The sequence below is a fragment of the Rana temporaria genome, chromosome 11 (genome assembly GCF_905171775.1).
Source record: "Rana temporaria chromosome 11, aRanTem1.1, whole genome shotgun sequence".
Taxonomy (NCBI): Eukaryota; Metazoa; Chordata; class Amphibia; order Anura; family Ranidae; genus Rana; species Rana temporaria.
Genome location: NC_053499.1, coordinates 34,376,788 through 34,401,397, shown reverse-complemented (window position 1 = coordinate 34,401,397; position 24,610 = coordinate 34,376,788). Strand labels below are relative to the sequence as shown.

Sequence of the window (24,610 nt, the reverse complement as noted above, 5' to 3'; positions counted from 1 at the left end):
GCCCACCCTTTGCAGCTTTAACAGCTTCAACTCTTCTGGGAAGGCTGCCCACAAAGTTTACGAGTGTGTCTATGGGAATGTTTGACCGTTCTTCCAGAAGCTCATTTGTGAGATCAGGCACTGATGTTGGGCGAACAGGCCTGTCTTGCAGTCTCCACTCAAATCCATCTTAAAGCGGTAGTTCACCCTCACTTACATCATTTTTCCATCGAGACAGGCATTGTAGCGCGAGCTACAGTATGCCTGTCCCGATTTTTTTTACCCTCGTACTCACTGTGTACCTGTACGATAAAGATTTCAGCTCCCGCGGGGAATGGGCGTGCCTATGGAGAGGGAGGATGATTCACGGCCGGCCCTGGCACGTCACTCTCCCCGAAGACAGCCGGAGTAGGTCTCGGCTCTTCACGGCGCCTGCGCACAGGCGCCGTGAAGAGCCAAGCCTATTTCGGCTATTTCCGGAGAAGCGTGACGCGCCAGAGCCGGCCGTCAATCATCCTCCGTCTCCATAGGCACGCCCATTCCCCGGTATCGTCGATGTACGAGTACAAGGTGAGTACGGGGGTAAAAAAATAGGGACAGGCATACTGTAGCTCGCGCTACAATGCCTGGTTTTATGGTAGAAGAAATTTTTTTTTTTTTTTTTTTGCGTTCATAGGGTGAACCCCCGCTTTGAAAGGTGTTCTATCAGGTTGAACTTGGGAAGTCAAGTTCCCCTACCCCAAACTCGATCATCCATGTCTTTATGGAGCTTGCTTTGTGCCTATTATATTTTGATACATGCTACAGGAACCTTTTGTGTAGTGACACCTTTATAGTTGTATACTTTTTGGATGAAGCAAGTGCGCACACACACACTTCTTTTTTTTTTTATAGTGTTGATGTAGAGCTGCACGATTCTGGCCAAAATGAGAATCACAATTTTTTTGCTTAGAATAAAGATCACGATTCTCTAAAGATTCTCGCAGCATAAAATTATACAAAAAAATTGGGGCTAACTTTACTGGTTGTTGTTTTTTTTTTCATTAAAGTAATATGTTTCCCAAAAATTGCATTTGAAAGACCGCTGCATATTGCAACAACCACCATTGTATTCTCTATGGTCTCTACCTAAAAAAATATATATCAATATATATATATATATATATATATATATATATATATATATAATGTTTGGGGGTTCCAAGTAATTTTCGAGCAAAAAAAAAAAGATTTTAACTTGAAATCGGCAACTGTCAGAAAAGGTTTTAGTGTTTAAGTGGTTAAAATTTCCTTATTTACACACAGAAGTGTATTCCTTTGATGTAAAGGACAAATTGTTACAATGTTTAGACTTAAAGTGGATGTAAACCCACTCTCATCCTTTCTAAACTACTGCCATAGTGCTGATCTATAAGGATATATATGTCTCCTGCATGTATCCTTACCTGTCAAATGTCTCCCCTCTGTCTGTTATAAGAACTGAAAAACTGCAGATTCTGTGGGTGGGCCTGTTGTCTGGAGCTCGGTGGGTGGAGTCGTGATGTCAGTAGACTCCCCGCCCTCCTCTACACTCCCCTTGTCAACATGCATTTTTTCCTGTGTATTCCTTACACTAAATTCTGCCATGATCACTAACATCCAGTCAAAATCCAGAAAAGTAACCACATGACTTCAGAAAAGGAGTGGGAGTGGGAATTAAAAAATAATGCCTGTCTCCAGGCTAGTGCATGAGATATGTAAATAACCTGACACTCACAGCAAGGGGGCGGAACAGACTAAGGTTTTTCTCTGTAAGTCTGTTTTATTTCACTGAACAATAAAAGAGGATTGCTCTGAGCTGGATTAACTCGGTGTGGCAAGACTGGGCACAGATAATGGGAAATCTTATACTGTACATTGTGACATAAAAAATAAATAAAACAATTTGTGTTTACATCCAATTTAACTTTCCACTGCTAAAGAATGTTGTGAAACTTGGCAGACTGCTTGGATTTTTTCTTCCTTTCTTTTGACGGCTGACGGCTTCAGCAGAGCAGAGAGAATTCTCTACATAGAAAGATCGGGAAATACTTTGTCAAGATCGCAACGGGAAAAAAATTGCGATTAATCGTGCAACTCTATGTTGATGTAAGCACCACTTTTTCTGATTACAGTTTATTGTAGTCAGGTCAGTAAATTGCTTTAAGTTGGTTGTAGTATGTAGGGTAGTAGTCTTCTCACGTTGGTATTTACTTCTGCTTTTCTAACTAGCTTGTATGAGAAATCACATTTACAGTCATATTTCAGCTGCTAGCTGCGACCCTGGACTGCTTTGTGTGCCACTTAAGCTTAGCTGGGCAGAGATAATTTTGGAAGAGGGTTGGCTGTAAAATGATGATATCTATAAACATTGTTTAAACATGCAACACGTAATTTCATGACTGTTTTGGGCTACAGCCAGGGCCGCCATCAGGGGGGGGGGGGTACAGGCAGTACACCTGTAAGGGCTCCGGAGGTCCCCAGGGGGCCCCAGATGGCAACCCCCCCTTTTCTTTTTATAAAAAAAATATATATTTTTTTTAATATATTTTTTTTTTATTAAAGGGACAATTTTTTTTTTTTTAGGGGATCTGGAGGTCCCCAGGGTCCCGGACATCCCCAGGGCCCCGGTTGACGACCCCCTTTTTTTTATTAAAAAAAATAATTTTTTAATATATTTTTTTATTTCATTTATTTTTATATGAGTGTATATATATATATATATATATATATATATATATATATATATATATATATATATATATATACACTCATATAAAAATAAATGAAATAAAAAAATATATTAAAAAATTATTATTATTATTTATATTTAAAATTAAAGGCCCCAGAGGTCCCCAGGGCCCTGGATGGCAACCCCCCTTTTTTTTATATAAATGTTTTTTTACATTTTTTTACATATATTTTTTTTATTATTATTAAAGGGCCCAGAGGTTTCTTTTTTTTATTTGTATAAAAGGGCCCAGAGGTACCGGATGGCAACCCCCCTTTTTTTTTGTAATTACTTTTTATAAAAAAATAAATACATTTATTAAAGGACCCAGAGGTCCCCAGGGCCCCAGATGGCAACCCCGCTTTTTTTTTAAAAAAATCAATATATTTTTTTTCTTTTTATTAAAGGGCCCAGAGGTCCCCAGGGCCCCTGGATGGCTACCCCCCTTTTTATTTATTTATTTTTATATATATATATATATATATATATATATATATATATATATATATATATATATACATATAATATTTTTTTTTTCTTTATTTCTTCATTTTTTTGTAAAGGCCCCCCCCCAGCTTCTCAATTTGCGGCAGCACCCCCCACCCCCCCGTTCTTTGCTCCAGGGGGCCCATGCCTGAAACTGTGTAAGGGGCCCCATTAATCCTGATGGCGGCCCTGGCTACAGTACATATTGGTAGCTGGCTTTGGTTTGACCTGAGATGATAGACCTTTTCAAATTAGACTACTCCAGCTTTCCCTAGAGTTACAAATAACTGTCTAATGAGCCACATGCATTTTTGGAAACTTTTACTAACTGCAATAAAACATTTTTATTATATGTCTTTGTACAACGATTCATCTGATCTTCAATTAGAGCAAACTAAGCCTCTCTTTACTCAACAGACAGAATTACTATTAAAAATCTGACCCTTTTCTTTTTATGATTTGGAAGAACACATTTTATTCTGAACACACCATGCATAAATCTTGTTTATGCAAATAAAAGACATTGAACAATTGTTTTCTTTATAACTTCCAAATGTGTGTCACTATGGAAATTGCATATCCTCGAAATCATAGAATGATGCAAGACATGTTTTTGATGTTTTAGACCTCAGTAAAATGGTTATACTGCAAATATATCCTCCAAGAGTCATGAAAAGTCTTCTTGTGTTTACATTATCTCTTGACAACTCTTTCAAGGTCTTCATAGTGTTACAGTCTTCTAGTCTTGCCTGTAATTGGGTGTTCTCAGAACAGTAATTTCTAAAAAAAAAAGGACGTTCTTTGAAAAGGACAGTTTCTATAAAGTGCATCTGTAGTGCATTCTCTTCAAGAACATGTATTGAGTTGGAGCCCATTCACACAGGGACGACTTTGGATCCGACTTCAAGTCGCCCCAAGTCGCCTCAAGTCGCTCTGCATGAGAAAATCAATGTAAGTGAATGGAGCCGTCTTAATGCACACTACTGATGGTGTGGAGAAGGAAGAACATACTGCATGTTACATTTTTTTGGTCCGTGTTTTCCTTTGCTTCTTGTTCGGATAACAATGGTCAAAAGTCTCTAAAGTGAGAAAAAATCTTTACAATGGAGACCGAGACGACATTAAAAACGTTTAGTTTTTTTTTTTTTTTACAATGACCATGTCTCTAGAGTTAAACAAAATAACACACAGACACCCTGGAAAACTACACATTTAATTACACATTGGTGGTGAATCAAGTCTTAGCCCAAAGAGCTACCAGGGTTGCTGGTATCCCATGCTTCCATATGAGCTTGATACCTGGTCCTCCCCACTTGATACTCTGGTTACTCCATAGTGCTGAAAGAATTTTGAGGAAATTAATGAGTTTAAAGTCTCGGACACACGATCGGATATCTGATGAAATCTTATCCGATGGATTTTTTCATTGGATATCTGACGAAGCTGACTTTCATCAGTCTTGCCTTCACATCAGTCAAAAATCCGACCGTGCCAAAACGCGGTGACGTAAAACACTACGACGTGCTGAGAAAAATGAAGTTCAATGCTTCCGAATATGTGTCGACTTGATTCTGAGCATGCGTGAATTTTTGACCGATGGACTTCCACACAGACAATCGTTTCTTTCTATCGGTTTTTTATCCATAGGAAAAATTTAAAACATGTTCTATTTTTTTTCACTGATGGAAAACAAACCGATGGGGCCCACACACGATCGGTTTGTCCGATGAAAACAGTCCATCGGTCTGTTTTTTTTTTCGGACAAACCGATCGTGTGTACAGGGCTTAATACATTTTGGAATAAGGCTGTAACATAACCAAATGTGGAAAAAGTGAAGCGCTGTGAATATTTTCCGGATGCACTGAATGCTTAATCTGACCATAATTGGCTGGGTCAGGCAGACTTTACTCTTGGTAGCTCCAGATTTCCTGTAGACTTGAATGGGCCTGCTTCTTCACCTGTAATGGGCCTGCTTCATCACCTGTAATGGGTCTGCTTCATCACCTCTAATGGTAGCTAGAGGACAGGCAGATGTTCAGACTTAAATGACTGTCCTTCAGTGATTCTGGTAATTGACTTTTCCCTAAACATGTTTTCTCAGTCACTTAACTCTGCATATCAGCATAGGCAGTTCTTCTGATGGTACTTATCACGTGGAGTTAACTGTAGTAAATAGACAAAGCTTTTTTAACTGTCTAAGATCCTTTAACTTGTCTATATACATGTTGCCCAGTTTGGCTAAAAACAATTAGATTATCATGCAATAATAATCTCATGCCTGTGGTTGCACTAACAATAAAGTCAAGATTAGGTTACAGCCCCCATTGTGTCTTAACTGGTCTTTGTTTCCCCTTTGGAGAGACGTCACCTTATTTTGTGTTGCTGGTGGCAGAAGTCTCTAGGACAACTACTAAAGAGCCATCTCCCCATTGGAGTCACAGAAATGAAATACTTGACAGAGGTTTGTTTCCTAACTTATTAACCCCCTTAGCGGTAAACCCGACCGTGACTCGGGGTGGATTTTTTATGCTAAGAACGGTATGCCCGAGTCACGCTTGGGGTGGATGTGCAGAGTGTGCAGCGGCGCGGCTTACCCTTCGCAGCATCCACAGACAAGTTACTCACCTTGTCCCTGGATCCTGCGATGCCTCCCCGCTGTGTGAGCGAGCGGGACCTCCTCGCTCGATTCACAGTCTCCCCGTGTGCCGCCGATCTCCGTTCCCTGCGACGTTACGACGCACGGGGCGGAGAACGGTGCCAAATTCAAAAAAAGTAAACAAACACAATACATACAGTATACTGTAATCTTATAGATTACAGTACTGTATGTAAAAAATACACACCCCCCTTGTCCCTAGTGGTCTGCCCAGTGTCCTACATGTTCTTTTATATAATAAAAACTGTTCTTTCTGCCTGCAAACTGTAGATTGTCCAAAAGTGTCCCTTTATGTCAAAAATGGTTTTAGATCAGCTAGAAAACAGCGATAATAAATTATAATCACTTGCAGAATTGTGCGATAGCGATTTCTGGGGAAATACGTCATAAAAAAATAAAAGTAATGACAGCGACAATTCTGCAACTGAGCAAATTTCAGTGATTTTGAGTTGATTACATTATTGAATAATTTTTATTATAATTATATTATTATTTGTTATAATTATTTATAATTATTTATTATATTATAATTTATAATTTAGTTTTTTTTAAAAAATCATACCCGGGATGCCTACCAGACTCTTGTTTGGTCAGATTTAAGTGAGTTATTCCTAAGAATTGCAGGCCTACAGTATAAAACGCCAAATTTCCTTGCAAAATAATTGTACCGCTTTTGGTACGTAATTCCAGACAGAATCATACCGCCAGGGAGGTTAAGAAAGTGTTTTCATCTCTGTCATTTTGGAAAAGGGCTTCCCCCAACTTCCTTTCTCTGGTCTTGACCACTTTATCCAAAACTCAAATGCCCCGTACACACAAGCGGTTTTCCAGTCGAAAAAAAACAATGGTTTTCCTGACTGAATTCCTCTCAAGCCTGCCTTGCATACAAACGGTCACACAAAGGTTCGGTGAACTTTTGACTGCCAAGAACGTGGTGACGTACAACACTACAATGAGCGAATAAAATGAAGTTCAATGCTTCTGAGCATGCGTCGACTTGATTCTGAGCGTCTAAATTGCATACAGACAAACGTTTTTTTTTTGCTAGTACTTTTTCCTGACGGGGGAAAAAAGAGATCCTGCTCTCCTTTTATTTTCCCGCAGTTTTTCTATTGGAAAAATTCCGATGGAGCATACACACTGTCAGGATTCTCAGCTAAATTTGGTTTGTCTTCCACTTCTAGCCACATTTTTTTTTGGTCCAAATTACTAAAAGGAATACCTACCTAAATTGAAAAAAAAATGCATACTTGAGAGCCAACAATTTTTTTAAATTCATCACATTAATTTAACTCCCAAATATATATATATATATATATATATATATATATATATATATATATTTTTTTTACTACTGAGCAGTCTGTTAAAATATGTAATATAGATGATATATTTTGGAAAAAAATGTAAGTTCCTATAATCAGAATCATGGCTCTTATTTGATTTTCTTGCCATCCTGGTGACCCTCTTGGTCTCATGCTAATGTGAACTTGACTGCTTGCCAGGGTGAAATTGGTGGCCTGAGATCAAAGCCCTGTTTAATCCTTTGATTAAATCCTGTAGCACATCCATTCGCGGGGGGCAGCTCATTGTCAGGTCAAAGAACAAGGAAAGAAACTAAACACACGCTGGCATATTTGCTTTAATAAATATATAATTCTCGCTGAAGATAAAAAGGAGGCTTTCCACAAAACTAATCAGCAGTTCTTAGATCAGACTGACGTAGAGTGTTACTGATTTTTACCTGAGCGCACAGCATGATGCCCTTAACTCATTGGTTGCTGGAATGCACATGATCCAAGGGCTCTGTACGGATGATAAGTCTCTGCATGGGGCAGTAAGATCTATAAAAGAGAGACATGCAATTTTTCTAAATTAGTTGAATTTTTCATTGTGACAGTACACTGCAGTGAGCTAAAATGATATTGTTTTAAAATTTTAAGCTACTGAAATCATGAAAGTGATTGTAAGGGTTCAGATTTTTTTTTTTTTTATAACAAACATTTCATACTTGCCTCCACTGTGCAGTTCGTTTTGCACAGAGTGGCCCCGATCCTCCAGTTCTGGGGTCCCACGGCGGCTCTTGCGGCTCCTCCCCACATTAGATAACCCACTATGGGAAGCTCTCTCCTGAGGGGGTTACCTCGACGTCCATAAATGATGTGTGTATGATTCGGCCCCATCCCCCGGTGCCCGCGTCATTGGATTTAATTGACAGCAGCGGGAGCCAATGGCTGCACTGCTATCAATCTATCCAATCAACGTCGAGACTCTGTGGAGAAGAGGATTCGCAGAGCAGGTGAACTGGCTCAGGTAAGTAAAACGTTTAAGGGGGACCGTGATTGCCAGGTGTTTTTTCACCTTAATACATAGGATGCATTAGGTTGAAAAAACACGAACATTTACAAACCCTTTAAATATGACCAAATTAAAGGTATACTCCATCCCATCTTATAGAGCACGTTTTTTTGTACTACTATGCTTTTAAGTACCCTGTACTAATACTGGAAAAGCTATTTCAAAGCCAATGATTTTGCAGCCCAAATGTTCCTCCAGTCAACATTTGTCTACACCAGCGGTCCCCAAACTGTGGCCCTAGAGCAGGATGTGGCCCTTTGCATGCCTTTATCCTGCCCCTGGGGCACTATTTTATCCACTGGCACCAACAATGGGACACTATTCTTTCGACTGACACCCACAATGGGGCACTATTCCATTGACTGTTACCAACAATGGGGCATATTTCCTGTCGCTGACACCAACAATGGGGCACTATTCCTCCCACTGACTCTATCAAAGGGTCACTATTCCTCCCATTGAAACCAATAATGGGGAATAATTCCTTCCATTGATACCAACAAAGGGCCACTATTCCGCTCACTAACACAAACAATGGACCACTATTCCTCCCACAGACACCAATGATGAATCACTATTCCTCCCACTAACACAAATGAAAGGGCACAATTCTTCCCACTGCCACCAACGAATGGGCACAATTGCTCCCACTGACAACAATGATGGGGCAGAATCCTTTCCAATGACACCAATGGTAAGACACTATTCCTTCCCCTGACATCAACGATGACGTCCACCCACTGTTACCAAATGTATGGGCAGTGTTTACTCCCTCTGAACACCAGGACATTTTGTACTCCCACTGGCCCTAGTCTGGCCCCCCTAAACTCTGAAGGACAATAGACTGGCCTTTTGTTAAGAAAGTTTGGAGACCCGTCTTTACACACACCCTTCTCCACCACTGCAACATGAAGTTCTACACACAAAGAGGTGTGTTTCTAATGCCCCGTACACACGGTCGGACAAAACCGATGAGAATGGTCCGACGGACCGTTTTCATTGGTTCACCTCTGAAGTGGCCGTACGGCCTGATGTGTGTACACACCATCAGTTTAAAATCCGATCGGGTCAGAACGCGGTGACGTAAAACACACGACGTGCTGAATAAAACGAAGTTCATTGCTTCCAAGCATGCGTCGACTTGATTCTGAGCATGCGCGGGTTTTGAACCGATGCTTTTCTGCACTAACCATCAGTTTGGTCCGATGGGGCAGCGGTCCATCGGTTCGGTTTTGAAGCATGTTTTAAAATTTTGGACCGAAGGAAAACAGACCGATAGCCTATACACACGGTCGGTTTGGTCCGATGAACTTCGGTTCATTCTCATCGGACCAAACCGACCGTGTGTACGGGGCCTTAGAGGTTCGGTAGGTCGGAGTGAGGGGAAGATGGCCCCCATCCAGCTCCATACCATTGCAGGGCAGAAGTGATGTCAAAACGGGACATTACATTTATTTTATTCTTTTCAAACGATATTATTATTATTATTATTATTATTATTATTATTATTATTTTAATTGCATTTTAGTGTAAATATGATATCTGAGGTCTTTTTGACCCCAGATCTCATATTTAAGGGGTCCTGTCATGCTTTTTTTTTCTATTACAAGGTATGTTTACATTCCTTGTAATAGGAATAAAAGTGGCATTTTTTTTTTTCAAAAGAACAGTGTAAAAATAAAAAATACAAAGTAAAATAAAAAAATAAATAAAAATTGTAACGCTCCTCGTCCTGCCGAGCTCGTGCACAGAAGTGAACGCATACATGAGTAGCGCCCGCATATGTAAACGGTGTTCAAACCACACGTGAGATATCGCCTCGATTGTTAGAGCGAGAGCAATAATTCAAGCCCTAGACCTCCTCTGTAACTCAAAACATGCATCGCCTATGGAGATTTTTAAAGGTAAAAGTTTGTCGCCATTCCATGAGCAGGCGCAATTTTGAAGCGTGAAATGTTGGTTATCAATTTACTCGGTGTAACATCATTTTTCACAATATAAAAAAAAATTGGGCTAACATTACTGGTGTTCTATTTTTTTTATTTAAAAAAGTGTATTTAAAAAAAAAAAATGCGCTTGTAAATCTGCTGCGCAAATATGATGTAAAAAAAGCAATGCAACAACCGCCATTTTATTGTCTAGGGTGTTAGAAACAAAATATATGTTTGGGGGTTCAAAGTAATTTTCTAGCAAAAAAAATAAAAAATCTCAAAACGAGGCTAAGTGGTTAAGAGAAATAAGCTTTTTTCACAAATTTTGATTTATACGTTTTTTTTTTTTTACACAAAATTAAAACATTATTCAACAAATAATAATGCATTTTGAAACTAGTAAGATATGGTGATATTTTGCCGTAATATTGCACCTAACAGCAAATTTTAAAGCCTCAAACCTCCATCAACTATTTCATTATTTTCCTTCAAAATATGTTTTTAGATGCAATAATTTACTTTTGTGTTTATATTAGTGATTCATAATCAGGTTTTTACAGCAAACATTTATGCACTCACCCACAGTTTTCTTTTTTTGGGCAGGTGGTAAAACCACATGAAATCCTTTTTTACTCTTAATACTGAAAATCTGTTTAGTGGGTTTCTGTAAACAGCAGCAAACCTTTAAATACTAAAAAAAGAAAAAAGTTTATTAAGCAGTCTGACTACAAAATGGAAATTGTCTCCAGAACTTGCTAGTGCTTTCTTTAGAGCAGTGATTCTCAACCTTTCTAGTGCCGTGACCCCTTGATAAAATTTCCCAAGTTCCTAACAGTAAAATTATTTTCATAGCGTGGGTTGTCAGCACCCAAGGCAAGACAAGTCATTTGCGCCCCTAATCCACGGACATTTCGCCCCTCTTGATTCCCTTCCACTCGTACAATATTTAAACCCCTTATGGTACATTTTGGGATGTACCACTCTGTCTATTTTTGTTCTCCTTTCTTTCCCTTTTATCTCTCTCTATGCTAATTTATTTTATTTTTTCCCTCCCATCCCTCTCTCTAGCCGTCTTTCTTGTTGTTTCTCTTATTCTTTCTCTCCCCTTTTCTTTGTTCCTACCAATCTTTTCCTCTCCCTTACATGCATTCTCTATTTTTATTCCTTCTCTTACTCCTTGGTAGGGGGTGGGGGGAATGGGATGAGTAGCAGTGCTGGTGGGGAGTTGGGATGAGTGGCAGTCCTGGCGGGGAGTTAGGATGAGTTGCAGTCCTGATCAGCCAACTTAGGTGCACTTGATCAAGGTCATCTGCTGACCTGAAAACTGTAGTGGGGACTTTTAATGACAACTCTAATCAAAGCTAGTGTTACTCCGACTGTGTGGTGTCTCGTAGCAGTGACACCTATGCTGAAGTCAGGAGATGGGGTCTCCTCCAGCCCCTCCGACTTCATATTCCTCACCAGTCAGCTGACCTCTAGTCCCTGTCCCCCAGCCATGCCGTGAACTGGATAGGCGGCTGTGAAAAGGCTGAGTGGACGGCCGCGGGCTCCAGGAACAGCCCAGCTGAGCAGCCACGAAAAGGCTGGGAGAGCAGCGTGGGCTTCAGGAACAGCCCAGGATTTGGTGACCCCTGGCAAATCATCATTTGACCCCCGAGGGGGCCCCGACCCCCAGGTTGAGAACCAATGCTTTAGAGGAAGAGGTGGAGTCTTGGCCTTCATGTCATCACAGCGCTAGGGACTCGGAGCACAACAGGCGTCTTATTCCCAGTTTCTTTGTTTGTATCTAGCCTTTATCACCTGTCTCAGATTTCATCACGGTGAATGGCTGTATATGTGACTGTATATTAGTTTCACATCTTCTGTTCATCTGCTATCTTATACCATGGGGGTTGGATTAAAGCAGGACTATACTCACCTCTACTCATGTAATATCCACAAGCCCTCTTGCTGACCACTGACCTCTTTGGCTGGTCTTTTTCTGAGTTTGGATCCTTGGCCATTTTGATTGACTGGGCCAGAAAGACATTGCTTCTATGCATACACAGGTGTTCAATCATCTCGGCCGAGACATGAGGTTCCACATTAGGGTGACCAAGTTACCTCTGTGGCTATAAATGCTGGGATATGATCCTGATTTCATCTGAACTGAGGGAGCCACTTGAATTAATGGTGAAACATCTTCAACATTTCAGAAACTAGTCTAGTCTAGTTGATTATGACTAACTACTGCTAGCTATTCTAAAGCCTCATACACGCAATCGGACTTCCAACTGACTTTTCCGTGGATTTTGCTCCGAAGGGAGTTGTCAGTGAACTTGTTATACATACACACGGTAGGACTTTTTCAGCCAACAAACACAAACGTTGTGATGTAATAGATGTACTACGTGGTTTTTCTGCTCTTTACCACCACCCTTTGTGCAACTTCTGCTATTGTTGTCTGATCTTTAGCATTGGTTCTGAGCATGCGTGTTTTTACTTTGGACTTTAGTCCAATGGACTTGTGTACACGCGATCGGATTAGCCAACGTAGGACATTTGTTGCCGGAAAGTTTGTCTGTTCACACAGTGAACATTTGTCCGATGAAAAAGCGAAAAGTTTGTCCGATGGAGCGTACACATGGTCGGATTGTCTGCAAAAACAGGTCCATCGGAGGTTTGTTGTCAAAAAGTCTGATCGTGTGTACGGGCCTTTAGCCTTCAAGTATGTTTTATTACAATTAAAAGTATTTTTCCTGTACATTGCTCTTTTGTTTTTCGGTGCAAGTCCATCCATCCCTCAGTGTTAGCAGGACTATGTTCCTGAAATTACTTCAAATCAGCTAGTTTATAATTTTACATTGAACTGTTTAATATGTGTGAAAGAAAGGTTTGAGGATTCAGTGCTTGCTACAAAATTAAAGTACTTTCTCTATTGGAGGGGTTATATAGGGCTGTGTCAAATAAATCCGATCAATCCCTTGATTCATTTAAGAACCGTTTGTGGGACTCAGAGAGCTTAAACAACCGTGCTATCCACCTTGCAGACACTGGTAAAAAACTGAAGTACTTCCTGTATTGGAGGGGTTATTTAGGGGATCACTTCCTGTCTAAAGACCTTTGGTCTACCAGTGTCTGTTCACCTGGAGATGAAGTATAACCCAGCAGGTAATGAATATTAGCCTAACTCTGTGTCCCCTGATGTAATCCTATATCCTTGGGTTGGACTATACAGTATGTGGTCTTATGTCTGTTTACTGTTATATATAAGTAAGATCTGTATACCATATGTGTTTTTTTTATCCTTTATAGGACACTATTATGTATTTTTTTTTTATATACTCAAATAAAATTTATATTTATTTTTTCTACACTTTATTTGTTTGTGTCACTTCAAAATTCCCACCCTTGAGGGGGTTGTCCTTGCTTTTTTTCTATAATCCTAGTTTAGTGCTACTTTGGCTTTGACCAATGATAATGGACAGCTGTTGCACAACTGTCACATGTATAACTTTCAGGTGCAACTTTCATGCAACATTTAAGGGTTTATATTGCAGGCTGTGACACTCAAATTCCAAAGTAGGACTGTAACCTTTTTAAAGTTGCACATATTTGAACAGTTGTCATTGAAAAGCATTGGGTGGAACTTGTTATGTGACTTTAGTGTCCAAAGTTGCATAAGTGTGAATAGAACCTTAATAGCACTGTCATTATAATGCAAATGTTGGGAAGTGGCAAGACTCGGACTGCAGTGATGAATCACTGGCCATTACTACCAGAATAGATGCCACAGAGGATCATATGATGACGGAATCATCACTAGAAAGCTTTTATTTTTAAAAAGATTTTAGGGAAGAGCATTATTTATGTGAAATGTGTCCCCGCAACTTCCTATAATTTTGGTATAATTATAAGTACTTTCAAAGTAATTCAGAATGTGGTTGCTAACTGTTCAGAGTCAAACTGCCTAGAACCTTACAGGTTCCTTTAAACATCAGGTATATTTCTGAAATGAATACTTTCTATTTTTTACCTGCTATAAATTTTCAGTTAAGCAGCTGAACTCGGAGAGTAACCAGTATTTTTTTTCCCCCATAAACAGATTTTACAATTCCTCTGGGTAAATCTGTCACAGAATCATAACTTAACTAAAGGAGTGTGACTCATATGATATAGAACCAGTGTGACTTTCCATTTTGTTAGTTGCAGGGACATGGAGAAATAATACGATTTAGCTCTATTTGATTAAAAAGAATTGAACTTGATCGCTAGGCAAAATTTTCACAAGTAACGTTTTAGATTGTTAAAATTGGCGTGGGAGTCATTCTGTTTTTTCTTTTTTTTTTTTTTTTTCTTTTAAGAACACAAAAAAAAACTCTCTCTCTGAGAGCTGTACATCCTTTTAAAGTGAAGTGTCAGATAATTAAAATGCTTTTTTTTTATACTTATATCATATAAGTCTGACCCTGACTTTGGTTTCTCTGGCGTATATACTGTACTGTATGTATACATTAATTGGAATTCCTGCCAAACACTATGTAAAATAAAAAGTTCCCTCACCCCTCCTGCTACCTATATAGTTATTGCCTCCCATGAAAATCACTGTATGCACCCCTGACAATGGCTGACAATTTTTCTCTTAAAAAGGTATGCCGTTCTTGGCTGCATGCACTGAATGCCTGAGGCCCCGTACACACGTACGAGAAACTCGACGAGCAAAACACATCGTTTTGCTCGTCGAGTTCCTTGTGAAGCCGCCGAGGATCTCGGCGAGCCAAGTTTCCCCGTTGACTAACGAGGAAATATAGAACATGTTCTCTATTTGGCCCGACGAGATCCTCATCGGTTTCCTCGGCCGAAAGTGTACACACGGCCGGGTTTCTCGGCAGAATACGACTCCGATCGAGTTTCTGGCTGAATTCTGCAGAGAAACTTGGTCGTATGTACGGGGCCTCATGATAATGCCCTTTAACAAATGTTTATTTTAAAAAAGGGACACCTGTGCAGTTCTTGACTGCAGTCACTGCAATGTTGCAGTCTTGTGACTGTGGGAGAGGAGGAAATTCTTCTACCAGCCTGAAGGCAGCATCTCAACCTAGGGAAAGTTGTTAGATTGGTTCAAGGATGGCTGCCTAATGTTCAAAAACAACAGTATATATATATATACAGGGAGTGCAGAATTATTAGGCAAGTTGTATTTTTGAGGATTAATTTTATTATTGAACAACAACCATGTTCTCAATGAACCCAAAAAACTCATTAATATCAAAGCTGAATATTTTTGGAAGTAGTTTTTAGTTTGTTTTTAGTTTTAGCTATTTTAGGGGGATATCTGTGTGTGCAGGTGACTATTACTGTGCATAATTATTAGGCAACTTAACAAAAAAAAATATATACCCATTTCAATTATTTATTTTTACCAGTGAAACCAATATAACATCTGAACATTCACAAATATACATTTCTGACATTCAAAAACAAAACAAAAACAAATCAGTGACCAATATAGCCACCTTTCTTTGCAAGGACACTCAAAAGCCTGCCATCCATGGATTCTGTCAGTGTTTTGATCTGTTCACCATCAACATTTCGTGCAGCAGCAACCACAGCCTCCCAGACACTGGTCAGAGAGGTGTACTGTTTTCCCTCCTTGTAAATCTCACATTTGATGATGGACCACAGGTTCTCAATGGGGTTCAGATCAGGTGAACAAGGAGGCCATGTCATTAGATTTTCTTCTTTTATACCCTTTCTTGCCAGCCACGCTGTGGAGTACTTGGACACGTGTGATGGAGCATTGTCCTGCATGAAAATCATGTTTTTCTTGAAGGATGCAGACTTCTTCCTGTACCACTGCTTGAAGAAAGTGTCTTCCAGAAACTGGCAGTAGGACTGGGAGTTGAGCTTGACTCCATCCTCAACCCGAAAAGGCCCCACAAGCTCATCTTTGATGATACCAGCCCAAACCAGTACTCCACCTCCACCTTGCTGGCGTCTGAGTCGGACTGTAGCTCTCTGCCCTTTACCAATCCAGCCACGGGCCCATCCATCTGGCCCATCAAGACTCACTCTCATTTCATCAGTCCATAAAACCTTCGAAAAATCATTCTTGAGATATTTCTTGGCCCAGTCTTGACGTTTCAGCTTGTGTGTCTTGTTCAGTGGTCGTCGTCTTTCAGCCTTTCTTACCTTGGCCATGTCTCTGAGTATTGCACACCTTGTGCTTTTGGGCACCCCAGTGATGTTGCAGCTCTGAAATATGGCCAAACTGGTGGCAAGTGGCATCTTGGCAGCTGCACACTTGACTTTTCTCAGTTCATGGGCAGTTATTTTGCGCCTTGGTTTTTCCACACGCTTCTTGCGACCCTGTTGACTATTTTGAATGAAACGATTGATTGTTCGATGATCACGCTTCAGAAGCTTTGCAATTTTAAGAGTGCTGCATCCCTCTGCAAGATATCTCACTATTTTTGACTTTTCTGAGCCTGTCAAGTCCTTCTTTTGACCCATTTTGCCAAAGGAAAGGAAGTTGCCTAATAATTATGCACACCTGATATAGGGTGTTGATGTCATTAGACCACACCCCTTCTCATTACAGAGATGCACATCATCTAATATGCTTAATTGGTGGTAGGCTTTCGAGCCTATACAGCTTGGAGTAAGACAACATGCATAAAGAGGATGATGTGGTCAAAATACTCATTTGCCTAATAATTCTGCACTCCCTGTATATATATATATATATATATATATATATATATATATATATATATATATATATATATATATATATATATATATATATATATATATATATATATATATATATATATATATATATATATATATATATATATATATATATACCGGCGTATAACACGCACAGGCATATAACACGCACCCTAACTTTAACCACTTCCAGACCTTAGGTGTTTTTCAGATTCGGTGTTTGCAAGACTAAAACATTTTTTTCTGCTAGAAAATTACTTAAAACCCCCAAACATTATATATTTATTTTTTCTAACACCCTAGAGAATAAAATAGTGGTCATTCCAATACTTTTTGTCACACCGTATTTGCGCAGCGGTCTTACAAGCGCACTTTTTTTGGAAAAAATTCACTTTTTTTAATTAAAAAATAAGACAACAATAAATTTGGCCCAATTGTTTTATATATTTTGAAAGATAATGTTACGCCGAGTAAAATGATGCCCAACATGTCACGCTTAAAAATTGCGCCCGCTCGTGGCATGGCGTCAAACTTTTACCCTTAAAAATCTTGATAGGCGACGTTTAAAAAATTCTACAGGTTGCATTTTTTGAGTTACAGAGTAAAAAAAAAAAAATTATCACTTTTATTCCTATTACAAGGAATGTAAACATCCCTTGTAATAGAAAAAAGCATGACAGGTCCTCTTAAATATGAGATCTGGGGTCAAAAAGACCTCAGATCTCATATTTGGGCTTAAATGCAAAAAATAGAAAAAAAATAAAAAATGTCATTTTTTCAAATGACCAAAAAAAAAATTTGTCTCTTTAAGAGGCTGGGCGGGACTGACGTTTTGACGTCACTTCCGCCCAGCCGAGCTATGGGGACGGGCGAAGGAGATTTTTCCTTCAGTCTCGTCCCCGCTCACCAGCCGACAGCATCCGATCGCCTCCGCCGCTACCGACGGCTCCGGTAAGCGGCGGAGGGCACGGGAGAGCGGCGGGAGGGGGGGGGCCCTCTCCCGCCACCGATAACGGCGATCTCGCGGTGAATCCGCCGCGGAGACCGCCATTATCGGATTCCAGACCGCGCACACTAAAGATGGATACCTCGGTTGTGACAGCAGCTGCTGCCGTTACCGAGATATCCGTCTTTAAAAATAGGACGTACATCGTCGTGCGCAGGTCTGGAAGTGGTTAAGAGGGAAGTTTCAGGAAGAAAACTTTCCACAGCCCCCTGCATATAACACGCAGGCCCAGTTTGCCCTCTATTTTCAGGGTAAAAAGTGAGTGTTATACGCCAATAAATACAGTATATGTGTGTGTATATATATATATATAGTATAAACCGTGTATAAATATATAGCCAATTTTTATAAATTTTGTTCAAATGAGATAATGAGATAGGAAATGATTTAGACCCCTGACGTTTTATTTCTTTGCTTTCTGTGTGCAACTAAGAAACCTGCCTAATACTAGAGATATTTCCTATCACTTCCTTTCCGGAGACATAACAGGAATTTAAAGGAAATCCACTAAACTGAAAGAAATTCCCCTTTTAGACAACTGTCATCGGGACAGATGTTGCCATTGGAAGAGTTTCCATTGTTATAGGCACAACTCTAAAATATTTATAGTTACATAGTAGGTAAAGTTAAATAAAGGCAATAGTCCATCCAGTAAAACCTGTGAAGGTGTGTGTGTGTCAGGGTTGATAATTATTTCCCATATCCCTGTATATTGTGTTCACTAAGATGCACGTCCAAGAGTCTTTTAAAAATATCAATACTCCCTGCTGATACCACCAATTTGGGAGAGGGTTCCACATCCTTACTGCCCTGACAGTGAAATCTCCACTGTGAAGCTTTAGGCTAAACCTCTTCTCCTCCAATCCCATTGTGTGGCCCGTGTCCTCTTACACTCCCAGAGACTGAATAGTTTATTCCTATGCTGGGATCACTATTGAGGTATTTGTATATCGCTATTATATCTCCTCTCAAACGTCTCTTCTACAAGGAGAATACATTTAGTGCTTGAAGTCTTTCCTCGTGATTGAGGTCCTCCAATACCTGTATTAATTTTGTTGCCCTTTTTGGACTCACTCCAGCACATCCCCTCTGAGGAATGGTGACCAGAACTGAACGAAATACTCTAGATGTGGCCTAACCACATTTTTTTTTAAAGTGGCAGGATTATAGTTTTATACATTGCTTTTTTTATCTCAATAGGTGCTAGAACTTAACCACGGCCCCACAAAACCCCTCCAAATCACATCAAATAGTGGGTGTGGTCAGTCAAATTTCACGAAAACAGTAGGAGGATCTTGAAGGGGCATTAAATACCAGGATTGCATTACATACAGAGTGCAGACTTGTCACTTGTAAACACAGAAACCAGACTTCTATGTTTACAAGTGATTGTGGTGAGCAGGCACCAAAGGGTCTGAGCCAGAGTTCCCCCTGAAAAAAAGCCCTGGTTTTATCCTTAGAGTATATCCCGTTTTTTATGCGTGCTAATATTCTACCGGCTTTGGTAGCTGTAGCTTGACATTGCAAGCTATTGCTCAGTCTGTCATCCTATAGAACCCCCAGATCTTTCTCCATCCTTGATTCCCCCAGAGGTTCTCCCCCTAGTGAGTAGTTTGCGTTTTGTGTTTTTAGCCCCCAAGTGCATTACCTTACATTTCTCCACATTAAAAATGTTTGCCTCTTTATACACCGCAAAGATATGATTGTAATACTATGTATGGTTTGGTGAAAAGTACATTTTGCTCTATGGAATTGTGCGTGGAATGCTTAAGGCAAGTGAGGACAACAGTAAGTTTGGAGTCGTGGTCCATGAATTAATTATCCGTATAAACGATAGACTAATCGCATGTATAAACATGCATATCACTTTTTGCAAATTAACGCTGTTGATACAAGCTGTTTGACTTCTCAAATATTTAATTGTCTAATCACACGCATTTATTATATTTATGTGTATTTATTTCTCTCCTCTGTGTAGACTATATTGGATATGACTTTTGGTGCAGGAGGTCACACTACATCAATTCTGAAACAGGCTTCTAATATTAAAGTATTAGCACTAGACAGAGATCCTACTGCGTACTCCAGAGCACAGCATTTGTCCTACTGTGATGGGTAAGTGCAGCATTTGATTAACCATTGTTTCCCTTGAAAACACCAAATCTGTGGGATTCATTTTTATCATTCGCTTTTCAAGCCGCCAGGTGTCAAGAGGACCAGATAAGGAAGCTTATCTTTGTTGTACTGGGGTAATTCCAACAGCTGTTCTGAAGAATATCTCTTTATTGCAAAGTCTGTCTACTGACATCTAGTTCACAGTGACATCTTCATTCATGCAGAGACCTGGCACTGCAGATTTGAACTAGCAATACATAGACAAAAGTGATGTCTTGATGTTGGGTCGATGACTGTGGGTTGAGACTGTAGCTACTTTTATCTTTGGTTAAATTTTTTTTTGTTTTTAAATATATGCAATTTAACTATTGTGTGTTTCAAAAGTCTAGCTTGGCTTCCTATATTGTACACTATATTATCAAAAGTATTGGGGCACCTGCCTTTACACGCACATGAACTTTACTGTCATCCCAGTCTTAGTCCGTAATGTTTCATATTGAGTTGGCCCACCCTTTGCAGCGATAACAGCTTTGACTCTTCTGGGAAGGCTGTCCACAAGGTTTAGAAGTGTGTCTATGGGAATGTTTGAACATTCTTCCAGAAGCGCAATTAGAATAATGACGAGGAAGAATGAATAAATAATCAATAAAAATATACGTATTATACTTCTGATGATAAAGGTATATTAACCAGGTGGACTAAAATGAATAAATAATGACTAGAAAGGATAAATTATTAATCAAATTTCTTTTTTTTTTTTAATTTACGTAAAATATTAATCCGGAATATAACTCCTCTAATAATTAGAAATTAAGATCAAAGTCTACGTTGTGCCCATGAGGTAATAAAGTGCAAAGTTCATATATCCAACGAGATTCAGCCTGGCTGATCTTTTTTACCATATTATCCCCCCTCCAATGGGGTTTATATTTCTCTATACCCCATATTTTTAGGGAAGAGGGTTCTCTGTTATGACAACGGTCATAATGACGGGATAAGCTATGCTTTGGAAAACCATTTTTTATATTCTGTGTGTGTTCACAAAGTCTTTTCCAAACATACTGAATTTTACAAGGACACTCTAAGGCCCCGTACACACGGTCGGACAAAACCGATGAGAATGGTCCGACAGACCGTTTTCATCGGTTCACCTCTGAAGTGGCCGTACGGCCTGATATGTGTACACACCTTCAGTCCAAAATCCGATCGGGTCAGAACGCGGTGACGTCAAACACACGACGTGCTGAATAAAACGAAGTTCAATGCTTCCAAGCATGCGTCGACTTGATTCTGAGCATGCGCGGGTTTTGAACCGATGCTTTTCTGTACTAACCATTGGTTTGGTCCGATGGGGCAGCGGTCCATCAGTTCGGTTTTAAAGCATGTTTTAAAATTTTGGACCGAAGGAAAACAGACCGATAGCCTATACACACGGTCGGTTTGGTCTGATGAAAATGAACTTCGGTTCATTCTCATCGGACCAAACCGACCGTGTGTACAGGGCCTAACAAATAGACCACCCCTTCAGTCTTACAGGATATAAAGTCTTTGATTTTTGATTTCCTGTGAAGGTGGATTTAAAAGTTTTTTTTTCTTTTTGCTTTCTTTCGTGTGTCTACATGTAAAACATGTCTTACATGGATAGTAACCTTTTCCATTGAAGAATGAAAAGGTTTTCTTCTCCGGGGGATCCAGAACATTTTTAGCAATCATGTCCCTTAGGGTGGGAGTCCTCCAATATGTGAACGTTTTTTCTGGTAGTATGGATCCTAAATGACGATCAGCTTTCATAATGTTGCAATACTTCCTACAAATTGTCTCGATTTGTTTATGTTGCTCACTATAGTCCATTATGAAGGGCACTCCTCCAGCAAAAATATTATTTTTTGTTGAATTTTGGATTAAAGTGTCTCTTTCCAAAGCAGAAACGGCTTCTATTTTCTTCTTAATAAAATCCTGTTTATAGCCTTTTTCCACAAACCTCTTACTGATAATGTCCGCCTGTTTAAGGAATACATCAGTCTTAGTGCAATTTCTTCTCAATCTTAAAAGCTGTCCTTTTGGTATATTATCCAACCAAGGGGTGTGATGGCAACTGTCCATAGGCAGATAACTATTCCTATCTACTGTTTTAAAATGCGTCTGTGTTATCAAATTTTCTCCTCCTTTCATAATCTCTAGTTCAATGAAATAGATTTTTTCATCACTTATCTCCCATGTAAGTTTAATATTTTTTTCATTCGTATTAAGATAAAAACCAAAGTCAATCAAACTCTCCCTATCTCCTGCCCAAATAATTAAAATATCATCAATAAAACGTTTGTATAAAAGTAGTTGCTGTGGTTTTCTGTTATATAAGACATCTTCTTCCCATTCTGCCATATATAAGTTGGCCACATTTGGTGCATATTTTGCACCCATTGCTATGCCACAGATCTGTTTATAATATTTGTTTTCATACCAGAAATAATTATAGTCTAGGCTATATTCCAGGCAATTGGCAATGAACTTTTTTTGTGCAGTTTTAAGGTCACTCAAACCATTCAGTGCCCAATTTGTTGCTTGTATGGCTTCCTTATGATTTATAATTGTATACAGTGATGAAACATCAGCTGTAGCCAAATATATCGAGCTCCCATCAAGTTTAATGGTATCCAATAGTTGTATCAAATGCTTCGTATCCCTGAGATATGATTCAGTTTTCTCACTAAAGGCTGAAGGAACCAGTCAATGTACTCTCCTATTCTCGCCCCTACTGAGTTGATTTCATTCACAATCGGCCTCCCCGGTGGGTCTTCTCTGGATTTATGAATTTTCGGGAGGGTATAAATGACAGGGATCTTACATCCCATTGGTTGTAGGTATTTTCCTTCTTTCTTATTTAAAAGGCCTTTTTTGATTCCTCTTTTTATAAGGCTTGCCAGGTCATCCTTATAACGAACTATGGGGTTCCCAGGTAATTTCAAATATGTAACATTATCACTCAGTTGGCGTTCAATTTCCTTCTTATATGCCACTTTTGATTGGATGACAATAGCCCCCCCCCCTTTATCTGCCTGTCTCACTACTATATCCTTCCTCTCTTCCAGTTTTCTTATACCGCTCTTGATGTCTCCTGGGTCATGGATCTTCTTTATCTTCATTTCGTGTAGATCTTTCAATACCATTCTTCTAAACACTTCAATGTGTCCTTCATTTCCTTATGGTGCGTTGAATATGGACTTATTTCTTAAATTACTAAACTGAACATCATTTTCCACAGTCTTATTCTTTACTAAGCCTTCACCTGGTTTATTCATCATATACTTTTTAATATGTAGACTTCTAGCAAATTTATTAATGTCAACATAAGCATTGAATTTATTAAAAAAAATATAAAATGGAGTTGGGACTTTGTATTAAAGGCACGTGGCTTAGACCGCCACGGGCCTCCATCCCTGCAAGGGTTAAAAAATGGAACATTGGGACTTTAAATGAAATGCGATTATAGCAATATGCGATTAAGTATAAATATGGAAAATAAAAAATTGTTTCCATAATGACCAGGCTCAAAAATACCAGCCCAAGAAGCACTAAACCAAATTAATCTGTCTAACTGTATGTAATTAAAACAGAGGTTTAGTTGCAGGAATTTGCAAATACCTGGGAAGCTGCAGGCCAAGCGTCACGGCACTCTGTGTAACTGCAGTCCTAACTATAATTTTTAAGGCCTCCAAAGGAGGAGCACAGGCGTGCCAATCAATATTGGTTTCTCCTATGTTTGTTGTCTTCCCAGTGCTCTCATTTGCCAGACCAACTTTAGATAGGGGCAGGTCTAGGTTGCCATCTGCTCCCTGTCTATTGATTGGCACACCTGTGCTCCTCCTTTGGAGGCCTTAAAAATTATAGTTAAGACTGCAGTTACACAGAGTGCCGTGACGCTTGGCCTGCAGCTTCCCAGGTATTTGCAAATTCCTGCAACTAAACCTCTGTTTTAATTACATACAGTTAGACAGATTAATTTGGTTTAGTGCTTCTTGGGCTGGTATTTTTGAGCCTGGTCATTATAAGGAATATGAAATAATGAAATATTGTTATTGCTACTCCATTTTAGATTTAAGGTTCCATTTTGTAGAACATAGGTCTCTTAAGAGACATTGCAATATGTACTTTATTCTTGTTTTTCTTCTACCATTTAAGCTTTGTGGTTTTTGTCATAGATACAAATAGATTATGGTTTTTTTTGTATTTTAGTTATTGTGCTGACATTTTAGCTTTGTGATTGTGTAAGTGTGAGACGTGTCAAAGGCTAGCTCAGCCGCAGGCATCCTGAGGCTGGTAACTTGTTCCCCAATTCTCTGAACATGTAAAAAAAGGGGAACTTCTGTATGCGTATATAAACTCCGTGACAAATATAGCAAGTTGCAATTTTTAATACAGCATATCGTGTCTGTGTTTTAATTGAACGACCGGTGAGGGGGTTATACATCCACCTGTCCAAGGTCCAGCCTAGGCAACGGAACCAGAGCCGAACCTTACAGTCATTATGGAAACTATTTTTTATTTTCCATATTTATACTTAATCGCATATTGCTATAATCGCATCTCATTTAAAGTCCCAATCTTCCATTTTTTTAAG

At 39.4% G+C, this 24,610-nt stretch overlaps 1 protein-coding gene across 1 annotated transcript in view; it reads left to right on the top strand.

Annotated features, from left to right (window-relative positions):
* METTL15 (methyltransferase like 15) overlaps nt 1-24,610 on the top strand; it is a 257,519-nt gene that overhangs the window by 95,366 nt on the left and 137,543 nt on the right. Inside the window, exon 3 of the mRNA XM_040328339.1 lies at nt 19,856-19,992. Within this exon, the coding sequence (XP_040184273.1) occupies nt 19,856-19,992 (137 nt within the window). The remainder of the gene's footprint in view (nt 1-19,855; nt 19,993-24,610) is intronic.